The sequence below is a fragment of the Apodemus sylvaticus genome, chromosome 2, assembly GCF_947179515.1.
Source record: "Apodemus sylvaticus chromosome 2, mApoSyl1.1, whole genome shotgun sequence".
Classification (NCBI taxonomy): Eukaryota; Metazoa; Chordata; class Mammalia; order Rodentia; family Muridae; genus Apodemus; species Apodemus sylvaticus.
The window spans coordinates 48,476,981-48,497,679 of record NC_067473.1 but is presented as its reverse complement, the minus strand read 5'-3'; the positions used below and the strand labels follow the sequence as shown (position 1 = coordinate 48,497,679).

The following is a 20,699-nucleotide window of genomic DNA, read 5'->3' as shown; positions in this document are numbered from 1 at the left end:
TCAAGAATAAAAGTTAGGGCTGGCTAGGCTTCTTGAAACAAATATTGCTAATACTTCTTGATACCAGGATGAATGAATAAAACGGAATCCTTTGTGTATAATAAAGGGAAACTTCCCCCATACTTTGTTCTTTGAATGTTCAAATGCAGAAGGAAGTCTTATTTCCAATGAAATGTTCATGCTTAATTTTTTCCTTTATTTTGTTTTTGTTTTTCTTTTTGAGACAGGGTTTCTCTGTGTAGCCCTGGCTGTCCTGGAACCCTGGAACTCATTCTGTACACCAGGCTGGCCTCGATCTCAGAAATCTGCCTGCCTCTGCCTCCCAAGTGCTGGGACTAAAGGTGTGCACCACCATTGCCTGGCCATGCTTAAATTTTCTTGCTTTATGACTACCAAGGTGTTGGGGAAAGTCCTGAGGTAGGGGAGAGGGGTAGAAATCAGAATGCACATTGAAATTTTGTGGACAAAGTATTATATTTAATATTTTGTGGAGTGGTCTAGCCAGGCAGTGGTGCTGCACACCTTTAATCCCAGCACTTAGGAAGCAGAGGCAGGCAGATTTCTGAGTTTGAGGCCAATCTGGTCTACAGAGTGAGTTTCAGGTTCAATTCCCAGCCACCATGTGGTGGCTCACAACCATCTGTAATGGGATCCAATGCCCTCTTCTAGTGTGCCTGAAGACAGAGATGGTGCACTCATATAAGTAAAATAAATAATTGAAAAAAATTTAAAAAAGTAAAAAGCATTATGATAATGACAATTTTTAATCTTCAAGTCTAAAGAAAACAGACAACAGTGAGTGAAAGCTGAACTGAGGTAAGGCCTTGAGGAGGCAAAAAGCAGACAATTCAAAGAAGCAGGGGCTAACGTGGAATGACTGCACCTCAATCGGCCTCTCCTAACAGGTTCTGGTATTCTAACATACCAGCCCACAGGTCTTTGTTTCTCTCACACCTCTTTTCAAATCAGTTCAGAGGTCAGTGAGAGCTGAAAATTTTAGTTTAAAAAAAATGATCATTCTAATTTTGTATACATTTTAAAATGAAAATAGAATTACATCCCTTTCCCCTTCCCTCCCTCCAGCCCCACCCAGGCATCCTCCTCCAACTCCTCCCATGCCACCTCCCTACACACACATTCTCAAAATAGTTTTAATTGCTTTTGGGGGCTTTGTTTGTGGTGTGTGTGTGTGTGTGTGTGTGTGTGTAGAATCTAGTACCTTGTACACATTAAGCAGGTGTTCCCTGGTGTAAGTCCTAGCTGGCTTCTTGGATTTTACTAATTAACAGGCCTGTCTAGAATTATAATATTAGCAGTTTGGGTATTTTAGTCAAATGGACTAAAACAATGTTTGGTAAAACCTGTAGCTTGATCACTAAGAAAAAGAATATGTTCCAAACTCACAGACATAGATTTGAGAATTGTGTAAGGCTGTGAATTAAAAGTCTTTGAAAAATCAGACTTATATAAAATGAATATAAAAATACATGCTTCACTACTTGATCCTCTAAGACAAAGAACTATATAGCAGACTACAAGCAAAGATGGTGAAATGCGCAGAGACAGGACTTGTGTACTCACTGTGTATCTGGTACAGTAGCACAAGGTTTTCTCTCTACATTTTTAAAATAGGTCTAACTGTCCCAGCTTCCACTAAACTACCTCCGGGAACCAGTGATTTCATTTTACAGATGAAGTACCTGAGGCAGAGAAGCAATTCCCGGATGCATTTTAACAGTCTAACTGGAACTTCAACCTTGAACCAACCGCAGCAGCTTATATTTTTGGATAAGGAAGTTTTCACATTTGAAAACGTCAGGGTTGAATCATTTCTCAAGAATTTGTGATGCTCTTGGCCGTCACCGTGCTTTCAGTTGATAAGAGGTGCATTTTAAACAAATCATATAAACTGATTTATCTTCCAGGTTTGTTAGCCCTGTGGCTCAAACATTTGTACTTCAAATGGTGTCTTTTACAAACCTATTATTTTATAGTTTTGCCACCCCCCCTCCCCCAGACAGGGTTTCTCTGTATAGCCCTGGCTGTCCTGGAACTCACTCTGTAGACCAGGCTGGCCTCAAACTCAGAAATCTGCCTGCCTCTGCCTCCCAAGTGCTAGGATTAAAGGCATTCACCATCAATGCCTGGCGTTTTGCCACTTTTAAAGATAATTTTTTTCCTTTAAAATTAAGATGAGTTTAATTTGAAATATCCATATACTGCATGAGGACTCCTAAGAGTATACTCACACATCCTCCACTGTAGACTTGTTCCTCATTAGCCAATTATGGGCATTATGGGAATTATGGGTAGCTTTACACCTGTGTTTTCAGTTCGTTGGTAATGGCTTACCAATGTATTGAGAACTATCAGAAATTTACCAGAGTTTTTCATAAAAGTTGAATATGCAACTGTTTAATTGGAACTAAGTAATTAGCAAACATCGTTAGTACAATTCATGTGATACACTGTATGTTTAATGTTAATAGTAAGATGTACATTTTATAGAATTCGCTGTAATCTGGCTTATTTCTATATTCCATTTTTTTAAACTAAAGCTCTTAGTTTTTCCTTCAGCCAATTATTTTATGCCAACCTTTAATATTATGAAACACTGGGAATATAGCTTAGCTGGCTGAGTATGCACTGGGCCCTAGGTCCCAGCACCTAGAATACAGAACCATGAAATTAACTCGTAAGGAAAAAAGAGGTAAGGTATATTCCTATATGACATTCCCAAACGCTTGTATTCATCTTGAATAAAAGAGACAACAAATTAAAGAGACAACAAAGTGTTTCGATTTTGAGACAGAGAAAGATGGAGAGGGGTGGTTTCCGATTCACAGGGCAAGGGAAAAAACTGTTATTCTGGGATAGTCGGAGCTTAAAAACTACACACACCTATCCCACGAGATCCGCTAGGCGGGTGGTGGACGTCTTTAGACGAGTCTGTTTTTGACATCTATGAAGATGTCTTTCCAGATCTCAGCCAACCTCTGCCCCTCCACGCCCCGGGGGCGGCCAGTACTAAATTCGTGAAACCCGAGGCACCTGCGGCTCTGACCGAAATTACGCCGGCCGACCTCCCTCTCCAGCTAATCTAGACCTTCCTGACAGGCGGCCTGAGACTCCGGCTTCAGTGCTTGACAAACACTGGCCCCGCGGACCGGACGCCGGGCAAAGGAGTGCGCCGCTGTAAGGGGGCGTCCTGTTCGGTGGGGTCGGAGACCCTCCAGCCCTGCCTCGGTCTGAGTCTGCGCACGCGCGTGGTGGTCCTTGGTGGGGGGTGGATTAGCCTACAAGACCTCAACCCGGCTGAGCCCGGCGGCTCCCGGAAGGGGGCGGGGCCTGTGCGGACACGCCCCGGCGCGCAGCAACCGAGGGGGGTGTCCGGCCGAGCCGAGTTTCCGGCGCGCTCCCCCGCGTCCCGCGTCCCGTGGTCTCGCCCGCCCCCGCTGCCATGTTGGATTGTGCGGCTACTGCCGCCGCCGCCGCCGCCGCCGTCGGAGGACTGGAGGAGTAGAGAGTTTAGCGCAGCCGCCCGAGTGCGAGGACAACGACCATCCGGCCCGAGCCGAGCAGGGCGGGAACCCGGAGCTTCCCTGTCGGCGCGCGGCCCGAGGGCGCCCGCCGTCAGCTCCTTCCCTCGGCCTCCGCGCGCCGGAGGAGCGACGGGATGCTGCGTCTGTGACTGGCGGCTCGCGCCCCTGTCACCCAGAGTGGGACCGAGTGCTCGCCCACCGCCAGAAGAGACGGCCCTGGACGCTCCACCCCACCGGCGACACCATGAGCTCGGGCCAGCAGCCCCCGCGGAGGGTCACCAACGTGGGCTCCCTGCTGCTCACCCCGCAAGAGAACGAGTCTCTCTTCTCCTTCCTGGGCAAGAAATGTGTGGTCAGTAGCCGAGACCCCTGTCGCCACCCCCTAACGACTCCTGACGGGTTCGGGCTGGGGGACACGGACGGGGGTAGGAGGGAGAAGGAGGCGGGCTCGGCACGGCTGGGGTGCTGCTGCGGGCCAGGCCTCCAGCCTCCCGGGCCCTGGTGCTCCCCTCATCCTGCTCCCCGGGTGCAGGCCTGCCGGGCCGGGAGCCACCTCCCCCAGCTGCTGGGGAACAAGGGAGTGTCACCTCTGTAGGCCTGCCCAGAAGCCCAGGCCGGCCCGGCCGGGTCCGTGCCCTTGCTGCAGGTTCAAACTTTACTCTAGACCGCAAGGGGATTTTCTTCGTGCATCAGCAGCTTAATTTCAGGACAGGATCCCAGCATTGGCCCTTGCTTCACTTCCTACTTCTGGGTCTGGATTATCTTCCTTAACAATGCTAGAGGTTTTAGGAGTGACTAGATGGGGAAAGAAGCGAATCGGATTTTTCGGTCCCCCTTTAGGATTCCGGGAGAGGATAAAGTGCAGTGCAGGTTCATAGACACTTCGGATCGGAGCAGGGGCAGGAAATGCGCCTGCACCCCAGTGCAAAGAAACGGGGTTTATTTTTCCAGCAGAAACTAGGCCTAGTTTCTGCTCTCCGCCCCACTGTTTCCCCCCCTTTTCCTCCCTTGCTTTTTTTTGGGGGGGGGTGCTCTCTCTGAAGCCATGCGTAGGGAAGCGGCAGTTTATAATAGCTCATGGCGTTTGGGATCAAAAGTGGTTTCAGAGTTTGGTGCTGGGAGGCCCATTCCAACCCCAGATGGCGGATTGGGAGCGAGCAGTTCTGTGGGAAGGGGAATGGGTGTTGTTGACGGAAGCATTCATTACATTGGCTGCAGGCATTTCTGGGGGTGGAGAGGTTCTCCGGGTGAAGGCCTTATCTTGATCTTCCTGAGGTGACTGAGTTGAAAGGGGGGATTGTTGAAATGCTGGCTGGCTCCCTTTCTGCCATCTGTTTGCTAGTTCTCGCAGAGCGTGTGTTTCTGGAACCCAGGAAGCACCCGGAGAAGTTTCAGCCGGGCAGAACCTTTTCATATCTTCACTTCGCAATGCTAAATATGTCAAGATCAGACTACACCTGCTGAAGAAGTTAAGAGTAGACAATTTCTGGATAGTTACCAGATTAATTGTTAACTTTATGAGCTTACTGTTTGGATCTCCTTTTGGAAATCAGATCATTCCATTGGACTTAAGATGTATTTCTTGTTCTAAAATTTAGACTTTAAAGAACACTGCGTCCACTGACTAGAGGTAGAAAACAGTAGTTCAAGAAAAGAAGAAAAATAATTTGGGAGAAAACTTTAAAGATAAACCAAGTCCTTCTTCCTGTATAGTTTTTTAAACAAGTGAGAAAATGAAGCTCTTGGCCCCAAGTCACATAGTAATTTAGGAATGTAACTGGAACTATATGCCCAGCTACCTTGTACTTTCCACTACATCATGTTGTTTTGTGAGGATTTTCCCCCTTATTGATTTGTCTCTCAGAGTGGTGTTAAAGGAATAACTTTCATTTTTTACATAAAAGTAATAGAATTTAAATGTAAGTTTCTTAAAGCAGCATTAGGATTTGCATGATTTCAATTTAGGAATATCTCCATTTTTTTTTTTTTTAATTATGAGCTGCCTTTGAGCAGGGTAGAGGTCAGCTGTGCTGCTTTAGTACCTTTAGTATACAGTCTGCCAAACATTAAGTAGCTCTCAGTGTTCACATACCAGGCCCATGAACTTCAGGCATGACAGACATTCATCTGTGTTCTAGTGTATGCATTGCTCAGAGCTTAACTGTAGTGTTTACCCAGGGTTTCAAGGAAGTGACAGATGAGGGAGTATATTTCAGTAGACAAAGATAACATGGTTCATGGTTAAGCATAAGTGGGTTACTGAGTCGGTTACAAGTAGTCTGCTCAATTCCTTTACATCATATATTATTAATCAACTCACCTTTTGAATTGCAGTAACTTAAAGCCACATTGTTGTTGCCTTCTCTTGTGAAAATTACTATAAAATATGAAGCCTTTGGCTTACTAGAGAGCAATGTAAAATTAGTGTTATGGAATAATCTTTATAAGCTTTGCTCAAAGCTTTTTGTTTTGTTTGTTTGGGTTTTTTTTTGTAGTTTAAAGCAACAGTGAAATGCGTTCTCATAAAGCAAGCAATAAATTTACATGTCAGACCAAATATAATAAGCAAATACATTTAGAACTGTATCTAAAAAGTTAAATGAAACCATTATATGGTGCCAGATTTTAAGCAAGTTCTTCGTTACTTCTTTCATTGAACAAATATGCATTGGGTAATTGGATGTTGAGGTCAAAAATCAAGACTGGTGCTTGCCCTCGGGGAACTTGGTGTTTGAAGAGGGAAACAACATGTAAACTGATGAGTCAGTCAGTCAGTCAGTCAGTCCTTCACAAGACAGAAAAGATAGACAGCTTTGTAGTCACTCAGACAGTGTAACTTTAAGCTCAGGGTTCCTTTGAACAAGCCCCTTTACCTTTCTGTTCTGGCTTTGCTTTTTCTATCTGTAAAATTAGAATGCTGTCTTGTACAGTGGTTGTGCTGGTTGGGAGCATATACAAATATCTGAAAACTTGTTCGAAGCGGATGGAGGACTATTGAGTGCTGGGAGAGTAACCAGAAGGTTTGATAGAATGGGCAACATCTGAACAAGATTCATTCACAGGTGCTAACCAGGTTGATAAAGGAAAGGACTTGGAAAATTAGAGTTTGTTAGAGAACAGGAATTTTTGCCTGTACTTTCACATTTATGTATGTATTGGAATCACTGTAGAAATATTAGACATGAGTGAGTAGGTTCAATTCCTTGATGATTAGGTTTCCTAGGTCTGAGGTAGAGCTTGATTTTTTTTTTTTTTTTTTTTTTTGGTTTTTTGAGACAGGGTTTCTCTGTGTAGCCACGGCTGTCCTGGAATTCACTCTGTAGACCAGGCTGGCCTTGAACTCAGAAATTCTCCTGCCTCTGTCTCGTAAGTACTGGGATTAAAGGCATGCGCCACCAGCACCCGGCTAAACCTTTTTATTTGGGAGGGGGGGATAATTTCTTTTTTAAATCAAGTTTTGTGGGAAGATTTGAATGTTGCTACAGTTTGAGAGTAGAAGTTTCTGTGGGTAATTCTAGAATTGTCACATTGAAAACATTTGATGTCACATTGGCAGTCATAGGCTTTCTTTTGATTGAGTTTATGTTTTGTGAGTTAAAGTTAAAACAAGTTCTTTTACTGCAGCATTTCTTTGTCTTAAGAGGTCAAGGCACATTTCATAACTAATAGACAGGTACAGTTGAAGCACAGTTGGTAGCAAGCCACACAGAGATCAGGGCTCACTTTGACAGTATACTTGGTAAGGTGAGAGCAGTGTAGAAATGAACTATGGATGGTGAGAGGGATGACACAGGAGGAGATCCCGTAGGTGTTTGTAGATGCCTCCATAAAATAATGATGAGCCTGAACTAAAACAGTTTATGGGTAGAGGATTCAAAAGACTCCTAGAATGATTAAGTCCCACTTAGATGTAGAAAGTGAGGTAAGGGAATTGAATTGCAGTAAAGGCAGACATTAAAGGAGAGCAGAGAAGTATGTAGACACATATATTTCTCATTTTCTGAAAGTAATTGGTTTTATGGAAGAAGTAACTCTTAGAAATGTATTGCTATGGTATAGTTTTAATAAATAAACTTTATGGAAATTAGGATTTCATTTAAAGTTAAACATAATAAGTGAATATGTGTTATAACTTACATGGAGTTAATAGTTTCTAATGGTATCATTACCTGGAAGTATAGTCTCATAAATTTAAAGAGCAAGATTCACTTATCTTCTTGTAAAGTACTGCTGACTTTCAGGTAGAGTGATAGCTAGCTTGTGTAAGGAGCGTGTACATCCTTGCCATGTGGAGTTTACTGTGTGATGTGTACTTCCAAGGACAGTAAAGCCCGAGGCTGTTCTGTCAAGCCTTGCTCTGATGCTTTGAGCTGGGAGGATTGGGCTTGCTTTCCCTGCCGTACTCTCACCTGTTGGTTTTGTTTTGTTTTGTTTTTCCTTTGTCTTGTTTTTTACTACTAGTGATTATTAGATTTTTTCATTAATAAGAGTTTTGCCTCAGTTTCCTTTACTTCCTCTGCTCCTCTTTTTATTACTCATCTTCATTAATTAGTGTTTCCTTACTTTGTGTGCAGTTCTGAGAGATGGACCTCCTAACACCTTGGTATTTTTCTAAAATTTTCACATCACATACTTCTTGTTTGAATAATTATAATTGGTCATTTGACTCAGACTTAGGAACCTAGTTAGCCTTTCTTACTGCTTGATCAAATTGTAAAAAACTTCATATTCTTGACAGATATTATTACCCGGAGTTCAGGTTCTTCATTAATCAAAGTGCTTTTATTCCCCTGCTAAGCTAATATCTTCTTGATGAATGTAGGATATGCCTTTCACTTTGAACAATGAAGAAAGAGCTAAGATTCACTGGGTTTGGAATATATAACCATGAAAAGTGCCCTCCTCTGTTAAAAGAAGAAGGTAAGGACCAAAGTCTGATAGTGTGGACTCTGACAGGAGAAGGGAGAGTAGCACCTGCATTGTAAAGCCTGCTCATTCTTTGTTTTGTAGAGTGGGCACATTGCCCAACCTTCACATCTAGATCTATAAAGAAGGCTTACTAAGGGGTTTTAAAGAATTTCAGTTACGTAAACCATGTGAGAATAGGTGCCACCTATGAAGTACTTTAGAAATTTGTAGAAGCATATGAAGAAAGTTGTTACTGAAATTATTCAGTGTCCGTGCACATTTCCCATTGATGGCAAAGAAAGTTTTGTTTTAAGTCAGTTAAGTATGAAGTCTATAAAGAAGAGCCTTTGAATAGACAAACCTCTTTAAGGAGTTTCTGAGCGTCCATACTCATTCCTCCTAAGCCAGCCCCTGCCCCCTTGTTCTGCCATTGTTGGGCTAATTTTTTTTTCTGTTATGGACAGTGTTGGGTATTTTATTTAAAACACACCATTCCAAAGTTATCCTTTAGCTTTAAAATACCTCTTAAAATTACTACGAACTTGTTCAGTCAAGATAAAATAAAGTCTACTGGAATAATACAGAAGACTTGGGTAGGACATTTATTATCACCTTTGTTAGAATCTGTTGGCTGAAGTCCTGAAGAGATGACTACTATCCTGTGGTGCTGCTGAACAGTTTCTGTCATGTAGTTAGTATTGTGTGTATTCAGAAACAGAATATGTGTATATTTATTGAGACAAGGTCTCTAGCCCAGATTAGCCTCAAACTTTAATTCCTGATCTTGTGCCTCTAGCTCCAGAGTTATGGGATTGCAGATGTGTAACTGTGACAGCCTAACCTTTAGGGTGTAAAGCATGATATATTTCAAGTTATAAAACCTGGGAAGAGTAAAATTCAAATGAAATTTACTCCTTTGTTTGATTTCTGTCCATATTCCACAGAATTTTCAATAAATGATTTTAATGGAAGCATGGTGCTTGCTTTTTCAACTTTAGGTAGAAAAATAATTTTAAAAGAGTAGATAAAGTTGAGCTTTGTCATATATTATTTTGTAGCTCTAAAAGTCACAGCTTTCTTCCCATATTTCACAACCTAGTATTATGAATGTAATTCAATTTTTTTCCTGTAAAGATTCTGGAAGCAACACAAGTCAGTGCATTCTTATTTACCTTTATAAGGTGTGTACTGTTATTTGTAAATGTAACCTTTACTGGCTTACAAATAACCTAAAATAGTAATTCTTTAACTGGTGTCAGTTATTAAATAGAAACTGTTTGATATCTTCAACTGTATTCATAAATGGTGCATAACAAGAATAAAACTTATTTATTTACTGCGTCACTATCACTACTTAAGGAAATAGGAGATGATTCCATCATTTTAATGGTGATAAATGGCAGTGAAAAAAAAAGAAATAGCAAACTCCAGCCTCACTTTTTAATTTTGTGTATAGGTGTGTGATACAGTGATAACTGGCCTAACCTGTGGAAGGTTCTGGGTTTTCAGGTTGGCCAGAAATAGGAAAACTCCCTTTAGAAAGTAGTGTCAGGGGGCTGGAGAGATGGCTCAGTGGTTAAGGGCACTGACTGCTCTTCTGACAGTCTTGAATTTAAATCCTATCAACCACATGATGGCTCACAACCATCTGTAATGGGATCTTACGCCCTCTTCTGGTGTATTTGAAGACAGCTACAGTGTACTTAGAAATGAATAAATAAATCTTTAAAAAAAAAACAAGGTGAAAGATATGCAGTAAGTTTACAGTTTAATTCTCATTACCATTTCAGTATTCTAGACTCTAGGGTTCCTTTGTAGTAGTAATTTGTTTAGACTTTCAACTTGTCATTGAAGATTTACTAAAGGAATCACATCTGTAAAAGAAATGCGATATAGAAGTCCAGGAATACATAATAATGTATTAGATTATCACAAAGCTATTTTCTCATTAACAGTTTAAAAGTCTTTATATACAAAGTTAAACATTCATTTTAGGTTTGAAAAAGCTGGGGCATTTACAGACAAAATGCTTATCAGACTTGTAGTTCAAAATTTAAAAAGTAAAAAAAAAAAAATAATAAATCTTTACATACTCTTGATGATTGAGTGTAGCTGGTCTCCAGGTTACAGAGGGGAGCAGTGTAGTCGGCGTCTGGCTTGGCCAGCACTGGAGCAGGATGCCTTACTACTTTTCCGGTTGCTGTGACAAAATGCCTGACAAAAGCAGCTTGCAAATCACAGCGTTTATTTTGGCTCACAGTGAGCGGGTGTGGCTCATCCTAGAGCCTGGCATTAGAGTAGGTTAGCTGTGCTAGCCGGCCTGTGAGGCAGTGGGGTGAGGGGAGGCTGCACAGATGGTATGTCTTGCCTCCCTGTCTCCTTTTGGGATGCTTATTCAGTTCAGGTCCCCTACTCCCCTTGGTTGTTGCCCATTTAGGATGGTTTTGCCCCTTACAGGCATTCCCAGAATGTCTCTTCTAAGTCATTCCAAACCCAGTGAAGAGAACACGGAAGATTAATGATCACAAGTGTTTTTCCATAAGCAGTTGAAGGACTAGTGAGATGCTTAATTTACCAAAAAATAAAAATGAAAACAAACCAAAAAACCAGTATTTTATATATTACACAGATTATCTTTTTTATGCTAGAGGTATGTTTCCTTGTCCATTTATACGTATCCTTTTATTCTTGCATTTAATGCCATATTACTACATTGTGTGAAGGTATAGTTATATGTAATTTATTGGTCTCTATTGATATAATTGATGCTATATTTAGCCAAGTACCATAAAACCAGGTAGTTTATAGAACAGTGTATTCTCTCATTGTTCTCGATCGAAATCTAAAAGTACTAGCAGATTTCGTTCCTTCTGGAGAAACGAAGCGGGAATCTATTTCATACCTGTCTTCCAACTTCTGTTAGCTACTGGCAGTCCTTAAGGTTCCTTAACTCCATCCAGTCCTTGCCTTTACAAATAATATGGCATGTTGTACTCATTCTGTCTTCTCCACATACAAGGACATCAGTCAGCCTTAATGACCTTGTTTTAACTCAGTTATATTTGTAAAGGCTCCCTCTCCAAATAGGATTACCTTCACAGATGTGAGGGTTAGTATTTTAATGTGTCTTTCAAGAGGACACAATTCAGCTTGATATCAGTATATATTTTGACTTTTAAACGAAAGTTTTATAATAAACATTTAAATGTGTCCTTTCCAGTATTTATATAGAATAAGTTTTAGTAAGAACTAAAAGCTAGGAAACAAGCATTACCACATGGGCAGATAACTGCATAACTGTCCTCCAAACAATTGTTACAAACTATCTTTTCATCAATGACCGGAATTTTTAAGATTTCTGTCTGGTGAAAGAATCTCATTGTTTGATTTGTAGGATCAGTGAAACTGAACAGCTTTCATATCTGTTGAGTACACATATTCTTTTTAGGCCCTTTATTTTCTCTTAGTAATGTGGAAGAACTGTTGATTGGTATTGGATAGTAGTTCATATCATAGTATTTTGGTAATTTGTGGTTTGCCTTTTGCTAAAATAATCTTGATGCTAATGGTCACTGAATAAATACTAAACTTTCCTGTGGGTGTTATTGTAATCTTATATCTTTCCCCCTTTGTTTCAAAAGCTTTATATTCACTTGGTTCAAGGTTTGGGAGGTGGGGGGCTCCAGGGCACTTACAAAGTTGTTTAGTGGCAGGAGAGACTCGGGCATCAGCTGATTGCTCTAGAGCCCAGGAGCCTCAGGTAGGCAGGCTTCCAGGACTTCTGGTGGTACTTAAGGATGTATTTCTTAAACTTCCCCAGGGACAGGTGGTCCCCATCTTCTTGAGCTTCACCTCCTCATCCTGGAAGTGGCTGTTATGAAAATTGTAGAAATGAGGGATCCTTAGGTCATAACCCAGGGCAAGAAGATCTTGTTTTACCCCCACTCAACCTTGAGAAGGCTTCTGCACTTCTGAACAGCCCAGCTACCAGCTGTTTTGCATCTTGTGTGGTCAGTCCTGGAGCTCTCTTTCTCAGGAATTTAGGAAAAAGTGACCCTTCACATTGCCTGAAAGAAATTGTAATGTGAAAGAAATTGTAACCCAAAGAGAGGTAACTGTAGGTTTCCTGGAGGTACAAAATAACCAGCAGTTACTGTAGCCTCCACCTCTGATCATAAGTGATCTGAAGTGTGGCAGATAACCACCACAACATGATGGTGACTGTTTCTGGGGCTTGCAAGAAGGTGCTGCTGGAGAGAGTGGACAGCAGTTGACCTTTAAAAGGAGGGAGTCCCCATGTCTGATCTGTAGAGACATTGTTGAAGCAAGACACAGATCTAGGGCTTTGGATGACCTGCCTTGTTAGATCACTGTTTTTTCTTTGATATATTTACTAATTTATGTTTCACCTTTTAAAATGGTGCTTCAAATTTTTGGGTTTTCAGGTGGACTTAAAGCTAATTTTATATTCTCTTCTGTTTCTTTAATTTGCTTGCTCCCTTCAGTGCAGCTTTACAAATGATACAGCTTGATTAGAGTAAGGCTTTTATTACACTTCAGTGTTACATTATTTTGCTTGTACTTAGTACCTAGTACTAAGTATTCTTACTAGAAAAGAGTATGCTCTTTTACTAGGAAATAGTTGTTTGATTTACAATAGCATTGGATTTTAGGTTAATTAGAAAGAATTGATACACTGAAGCTTCTTATTAGTTTTGTTTCCTGTTGCTGTGGTAAAGGAAAAGACTGACAAAAAGCATCTTAGGAAGAAAGAATTTACTTTAGCTCACAATTTAAAGTCAGTAGATATTTAAGAGTTAGTCACATTAGATCCACAGTCAAAATCAGAAAGAAATTAGTACATGCATACTAGCTGCTCAGATTGCTTTCTCTATCTTCATTCAGGACCCAAACCCAGACAGTAGGGCTACCTACTTTGAGGCTGGGTCTTCTCAAATCAATTAACATAATTAAGATTGTCTCAATAGACATGTCCACAGGTCAGCCCAATCTAGATAACCCTTCCATTAGACTCTCTTTTCAGGCAATCATAGGTTGTGCCAAATTGATAATTAAAATTCAGATTTTCTATGTAGTTTTGTAATTTTCTTAGGCACTAGACATTTCTTTAAGTACAAAACTATTGCTCGCATATACTTGTTTAAATAATATTTAAGCATACGTGTATATATACAGCCACTGCACTGCCTAGAGTTAACAGAGCATTCCTCCTGGTTTTCCCTTGTGTGAATTAGGCTCCACGTGAAGATCTTTCTTCTCAGTGGCTTGACTCCCATCCTTTTTTATACATAACTACATATCTCTATGTATATCTGTATTCTAAATGCAGTTGTATGAAAAACAGGTATATCCCATGCTTTTTTAAGAATATTGTTTTTTATTATGGAGTCTTAAATGGATGAAAAGCAGACTAAAGTAACATAAACAGGTACCATGGCTATCAACAGACAGACAGCCCATCTTGATTGCTCTCCGTCTCCCCTCACCCTTTAAAGGCACTGGCTCTTCACCATTATGTTCATCATCTAGTCATTCTAGTGACAGATTGATCATTATTATTATCTTTTGAACCAATCGGCTTTTAGTTTCATTGATTGATTCTACTGTTTTGTTTTCTATTGATTTCTAGTCTGTTCCTATTATTTCCTTGTGCTTATTTTGCATTTTCTAGGTTTTCTTATGGTAGCAATTATTGAAGTAATTGATGTCTATACTCTTTTATGTTTGAAAAATGAGTATAGGGACGGAAAGCTGGCTTATCACTTAAGAGTATTTGCTACGCTTGGAGAAGATTTGGGTTCAATTCCCAGCACCCATATGGCAGCTTACACCTGCCTGTGTCTCTAGTTCTAGTTCCAGTGCCCTCTTCTGACTTCCTTGAGCTTCTTAAAGCACATGGTATCCATAAATACATTCAGGCAAGTACACATAAGATAAAACAAATATTTTTTTTAAAGTGAAAATGTATTGCTACATGTTTTCTTTTAAGTACTGTATCATGGGTTCTCATGCATGTTAGAGTGTATCAGTTTGGATCAGTAGTGTTCAAGTCTGCTTTTCCCTTGCTAATTTAAAGCTGCTTTATGTCACTTTTTTATTGCCTAAATCTTTTAGAATTCTTAGGTGTGCGAGTATTTATAATTGTTTTGTCATGTTGAATTGACCCTTTTGGCATTGTGAGGTGACCTATATGCCTCACAATACTTTTATCAAAAATTAGCTTTATCAGAAATTAATACTGCCACTGCAGCTTCCTTTACCATGGAGTTACAGTCCTTTTTCACTCTTCTTCCTTAGTCTTGGTGTCTTTATTTCTGGTGTGTGTTTCTTGTAGGCATGATAATAGTTGTCCTTAGTATCTGGAAGAGTTAAGTTTTTTTCCCACCAAAATAACTGTCTTTCTGACTACATTTCAGATTTTTCTGTTACTAGTTGTTTTTTTTTTTTTTTTTTTTTTTGAGGAATCTATTAATGATGTTCCTTTGTATAGTTTTAAAATGTTTTTGTGCTGGTTTTTGTTGTTTATTTCTTGGGCATATCGTTTGTCAACTTTGGACAAATTTTAGACATTGTTTTTAAATGCTACCCTGCCCTCATGAATATCAGTCACATGTGTTAGACTGCTTAAAAGTTGTCCTGTACATTACTGCTGCCCTGTTTTCTTTTTTCTCTCACTTTATATATAATAGCTATTTCTATGTCTCTAATATTTCATCTGGCCCTGAACTCAAAGAGATCCACCTGACTGCCTGTGCCTTCCAAGTGCTAGGATTAAAGGCTTTTACCACCACAACTGGCTAACATATCTAGTCTAGTATATGGAATACAATATGATGTCCTTGTATCCTAAGGTCAATTTTTCTGACTGGGTTAGGTCTCTGGTGGAGCTATGTTCTTGCCCTCCCTTCCTTCCTTCCTTCCTTCCTTCCTTCCTTCCTTCCTTCCTTCCTTCCTTCCTTCCTTCCTTCCTTCCTTTCTGTATGCTTGGGAATTAATTAATTAATTTTTAATTAATGCCAAGTATTCTAAAGTTTAACCAGCTTTATATTTTTGATGTTTTTAAATATTTTATATTGGTAAACATTCACATATACTGTGTGCATGTACTGTCTCCCCATATAAATTTGCTGCTGTTTTAGTTACTGTTCTTTTACTGTGAAGAGACACCATGACCAAGGCAACTTATAAAAGAAAATCTTTAATTGGGCTTGCTTGCACTAGCAGAGGATGAATCTATGATCATCATGGTGAGGAGCATGGCAGCAGTAGCTGAAAGGCCACATCTTACAAGTTGCAGGCAGAGAGGAGAGAGATGGGGACTGGCATTGCCTTTGGAATCCCAGACTCCATCTCCCCCTTCCCCCAGTGACATACCTCCAACAAGGCCACACCTAATCCTTCCCAAACCAGTTCCACCAACTGGGGTCAAAGTATTCAAATATATGAACCTGTGGGAGCCATTCTCTTTCACATCGCCACGGCTGCCACTATTTTTACTTATTTTAAAAGCTATAGTCATAGTTTAAAAGCTGTCGTCGTTGAATATGTTTCTTTTAGTATCAAATTATTATCTTTTGTTACAGCACTTAAAAATAATATATTACATTTTCTATTTAGCAACCTTTGTATATATTTGAATTTCTGCCTGTCTAGGTCTTTTTTTAAAAATAAAAGTCATGTTATTGAAAATAATTTACAAGTATAACATATCATGTAGTTGTATTAATGTAGATACTCAAACAAGATCTTGCCAAGACCCAAAGACTCTGTATCTTAACATTAGTTCCTGGCTTGTGTCTGTGATTATAAGCAGTTTACATAGGGAAAGGTTCATTATGTAGTCTGACATTGGAGGGCAAGTGTCAATCAATGGCAGCAGGAACTCAGGATGATGGTCATGTTGTATCTCAGCCAGAGAGCAGTGCTGTATGTGCTGCTGCTCTTTTCTCTCTATCCCTGTTGTGTAGTTGGAGACCCTGGGCCATAGAATTACGGGCGCTTCCTGTGTTGAGGGGTGGATAACATGTCAGGTACTCTGCTCTGGAAAAGACTTCACAGGTATACCTAGAGATAAGTTTCTGTGGAGATTCTAAGTTTTACTTACTTTGTGTTGGGGGTTGAAGAGGGCACAGCATGAGTGTGCCACAGTGGGTGTGGAGGCCAGAGGACACTCTGAGAGAGTCGGTTTGTGCTTTGTACCATATGTGTCCCAGGGATGGAATTGAGGTTCTCAGGCTTGGCAGCCGGAGCCTTTAACCCATTCAGCCAGCTAGGCAGCCCTTTGTGGAGATTCTAAATCCCACAATCAAAATTAAGGATCACATTGGTCTTAATTATTTTCCTGCTCTGAAGAACTTTTGGCATTTCTCATAAGTCCGTCTTAGTGGTAGAAAATTCCCTTAATTTGTGTATGAAAAACTACCTTTGATAAATAGTTTGCTGGATACAGAATTCTAAGTTGAGGAAGTTTTTCCTAACATTTTAATTACTTAATGATTCTAAATGTTTGCATGATTTCTGAAGACAGTTCCTTGTAATTCTTGTCCTTATCCTAGAATGTAAGAACATTCTTTAATGAACTCATCTTCAATATGTGCTTCAAATTGAATCACATTTAGTGAACCCTTAACTTTAAACCTATGTAATAATAACTATGCTCTTTCTTTTCTTTTCTTTTCTTTTCTTTTCTTTTCTTTTCTTTTCTTTTCTTTTCTTTCTTTCTTTCTTTCTTCCTTTCCTTTCTTTCTTTCTTCCTTTCTTTCCTTTCTTTCCTTTCTCTCTCTTTCTCTCTCTCTCTCTCTTTTGAGAAAGATACAGAGAAGTTTATGAGGCTTTTTCTCGCTTTGATTAATTGTATTCTGACTGTAGTTTCACTGTGGCCCAAAGCTGTGCTCATACTAAGTCCCTGGCCAGTGTCCATTGGACTCAGCTGTCAGGAGCTCACTGTTGGAATATGTGGAGATCAGAAGTAGCTTCGTGCATGTACTCCTAGCGCACATTCTCACCAGAGGACTCATGTCAGTGTAGCATCTTATGCTGATTTTGGTAGTGTTCCATAAGCTCTTTCAGCCCAACCTGTTCCCTTCTAAAAACAAGCTTCTTCACAGAGTGCTAGGAAATAGCTTAAAGTACTCCAGAGAGTTATGCAATACACAGCTGGGAGGTTTTGGAAAGGCTCTGATAGCAGTCAGGTGACTTATTTTAAAATTACTTTTTTCTCATTAAAAACAATGTTGATTATTAAAGATTTACTGGTGTGATGGCTGTATAGTACCTGATAGGCACTCACCATGTAGCTTTAGACAGTTGAAAGGCTATTAATTCAAAGTGTTCAGTATGATGAAGTAAGTATGCTCTGGATTTCAAGACTGAGTACAGAAAGAATGCGTCATGCTACGTCTTGGCACCTGATTAATGCTGACATGCAGGAACTTTGCTTAAGTTTCCTAAAAGCCATTTCACTTGTCTGTTTGCATTGTGACTACTTAAAACATTTTAAGTCTCAATTATCTGCCATGTACTGGGCATACTCAGGCAGGTTGCAGAGTAAAGGCAACATCAAAGCAGTAACAACCTGTGACTCTTAGGCAGAAGTAGTGCTTATATTTTTATTCAGACCTTAACAGGCTTTGTTTTACATCAATTACTAACTAAATAAAAGACACCCACACATACTTACTCTCAGATGACACACCCTGTAGGCACACTCATCCTTTCTTTTATGGACATTGTTTCATGTCAGTGAGCTTGTCGTTACCAAAGGACATAATTAATATTTGGATTTGCTGCTTCCTGAGGGAAATATTAAGTCCATACATTCCAACACAGTATTCTGTTATAGGAAAGTGGCTTTTTTGATTTGGTTTGGTTTGGTTGGTTTTCTTGTTTTGTTGTTTTAGGGGTGTGGAGGTAGAGACGGGGCTGATCGAAGTGGGAGATAGAAATAGGAGAAGCAGGATCCCTGAGGCAAACTGGCTAGCTAGACGGAGTCATTGTCAACTTTCAGTGTCCATGTGCACACATATGCAAATGTGTATACTGCATATGCACATGTGCAAAAAGATTTTTACAGTATAATTTATATGATGTAAAATATGCAGATGACAAAGTGATATACAGTTACAGTGACAAGTTACCTTCAAAATAAGCTTAAGAATATCTACTGCCTCAAATAGAGTGTTTCTATCCAATTGTTTTCTTTTTTTGTCATCAAGGCTTTGTTTTGCCTGCTCTTCCACCTTTTTTACACAGCATATTTTAAGATTCATCTATGCTACTACCTAGGTTTTCATTCTTTGCTAACTAATAGTCCATTGATAAATATCTTACGGCATGTTTGGCTATTCTCATAATTAAGTCATCTATGCTTGTGAGTGGGGTTGCTTACAGTGTTTACAGACGAGGCTGCCATAATTATTTCACAATCTTTATGTGCATCTTTGTTTCTAATGAATACCACCTGAGAGAATTCCATTACCATAGGGTAGATGTATGTTTCTCTTTATAAAGAACTGTCAGCCAGTGGCCCTGCCTATTTTGACTCTCCAGCTCAGCTGCCTTCTCGTCAACATTTGCTGTGGTCTGTGATGTGGTTGCTGAGAGTGAATGTATGGAATGGCCTCCTAAGTGATTCTTACTTGTTCCCCTTGAAGACTGCTGATGTCGGTGGCTGCTGACCAAAATGTGCTTCTAACTTCTAACATCGTCTCTTATCACATCCAGTGATGTCTTTTGGTTGGCTGCTCATTTTAATTATCATAAAGACTACTTTTCTCTTTTTAAAAAATGGTTTTTCATTTCTACCATGTCTTACCCTATGCTGAATTCACAATAACAGCCTCTTAGTAGAAGTGTAGTGATTCTAAGTTTCTCTGTTTAGTTTTATTATTCACCACCTTTTTGTTTTCACAGAGTGCAGTAAGAGTCCTATGCAGTGGTTGTAGGCATCTTTCATTGCAGATATCGGTTTTTTTTTTTTTTTTCTGTTTGCTAATTGAGTACAGCAGTTTGTAAAGCTCTCCTTCATGGAGTTGGTGCATTTTCTTGGAGCCCTTTCACTTGCTTAATGGACTTTATTTGTGTTTTTAAATTTTTTTGTTAGTATAATATTGATTGATTATTGCATACTTATTCTAAATCTTAAACACAGTTATGGTAAGTCACACTATTGTTTCTTTTGCCCTGTTGCTGTTGAGCCAGCTGACCTCCTGGGTAAGTAACTGTGTGTGTTACAATTACTATTACTATTTCTGGGTTGGTACAGAAATACCGTTTTTGTACAGAAATATCGTTTTTGTTTGTTTGTTGTGGGGTCAATTGTGAGGAAGTTTGGTTTTCGGGTCCGTACCCTTTAGTTGCGTACCCTTTAGTTGGTACTTCTGAGCAGATTAGTAAACATGTTTTAATTTCCTCTTGTATAAAGCCAGTTTCTTCTAGGGCTAATAATTAAGAAATACAAGTAAGTTTCTCTGGATGCAAGTTCTATTCTAATCTTGATACAAGTTCCATTCTAAATAGTTGTTAATAGTTTTATTTGGAATTCTGTAGAGAAAAAAAATCTTGATACTTCAGAGAAGTAGTTTCATTTCTGTTTTAGAAATACCCCAAAGTAAATTAAGAGCAGTGCATCATAAGTGTAAAATGGATGTGAATCTCGCTTTTTGCATTTACACATTCTGTACCTGGGCATGTCTCCTCAGTGGCAATGTACTTGCTTAGTAGGCCTGAGACCCTAGGTGCACTACCTAGCACCACAGTGGGGAACATGGGTGTGTGTGTGTGTGTGTGGGGGGGTGTTAACATGTTTTCCATTTCACTCATTTCCTTCCTTTACACCCAGTTTATTAAATAACAAAACTTGTTGTATTTTTTAAACCTGAACTTGTATATTATTAATACATATAAGACAAGAGAAATTCAAGAAGCAGAATAAACTGAAGGCAGAGTACCTCTGAAGGAGCTATTATAATATCTCTGGCAAAAAGAAGTGTAAATTTCAGGTCTCATTGATACAGTGCTGTACTGCTTAGGGGAGAATTGCAATTTCCTCATCCCTTTTAGAAAGTAGCAGGACAGTAAATATTTTCCGTGTTAGCACAGAATAGGGCTGAGCATTGGCATGAGGCAGCTTGAATATCAACTCTATTCCCTTCTATGACAACAAGCATATTACTAAACATGTTTTAATTTTTCCTCCTGTATGAAGCTTGGTTGTTTTTTTTTTTTTTT

The 20,699-nt window shown here is 39.7% G+C and overlaps 1 protein-coding gene across 2 annotated transcripts in view; it reads left to right on the top strand.

The window, feature by feature from the left end:
• The first annotated feature begins 3,696 nt into the window (after positions 1 to 3,696).
• Positions 3,697 to 20,699, top strand: part of Wasl (WASP like actin nucleation promoting factor) — a 55,819-nt gene continuing 38,816 nt past the window's right edge. For both annotated transcript variants that reach the window (XM_052173310.1, XM_052173309.1), the window contains exon 1: positions 3,697 to 3,894. In XM_052173310.1, the coding sequence (XP_052029270.1) occupies positions 3,787 to 3,894 (108 nt within the window). In that variant the 5' untranslated portion in view covers positions 3,697 to 3,786. The remainder of the gene's footprint in view (positions 3,895 to 20,699) is intronic.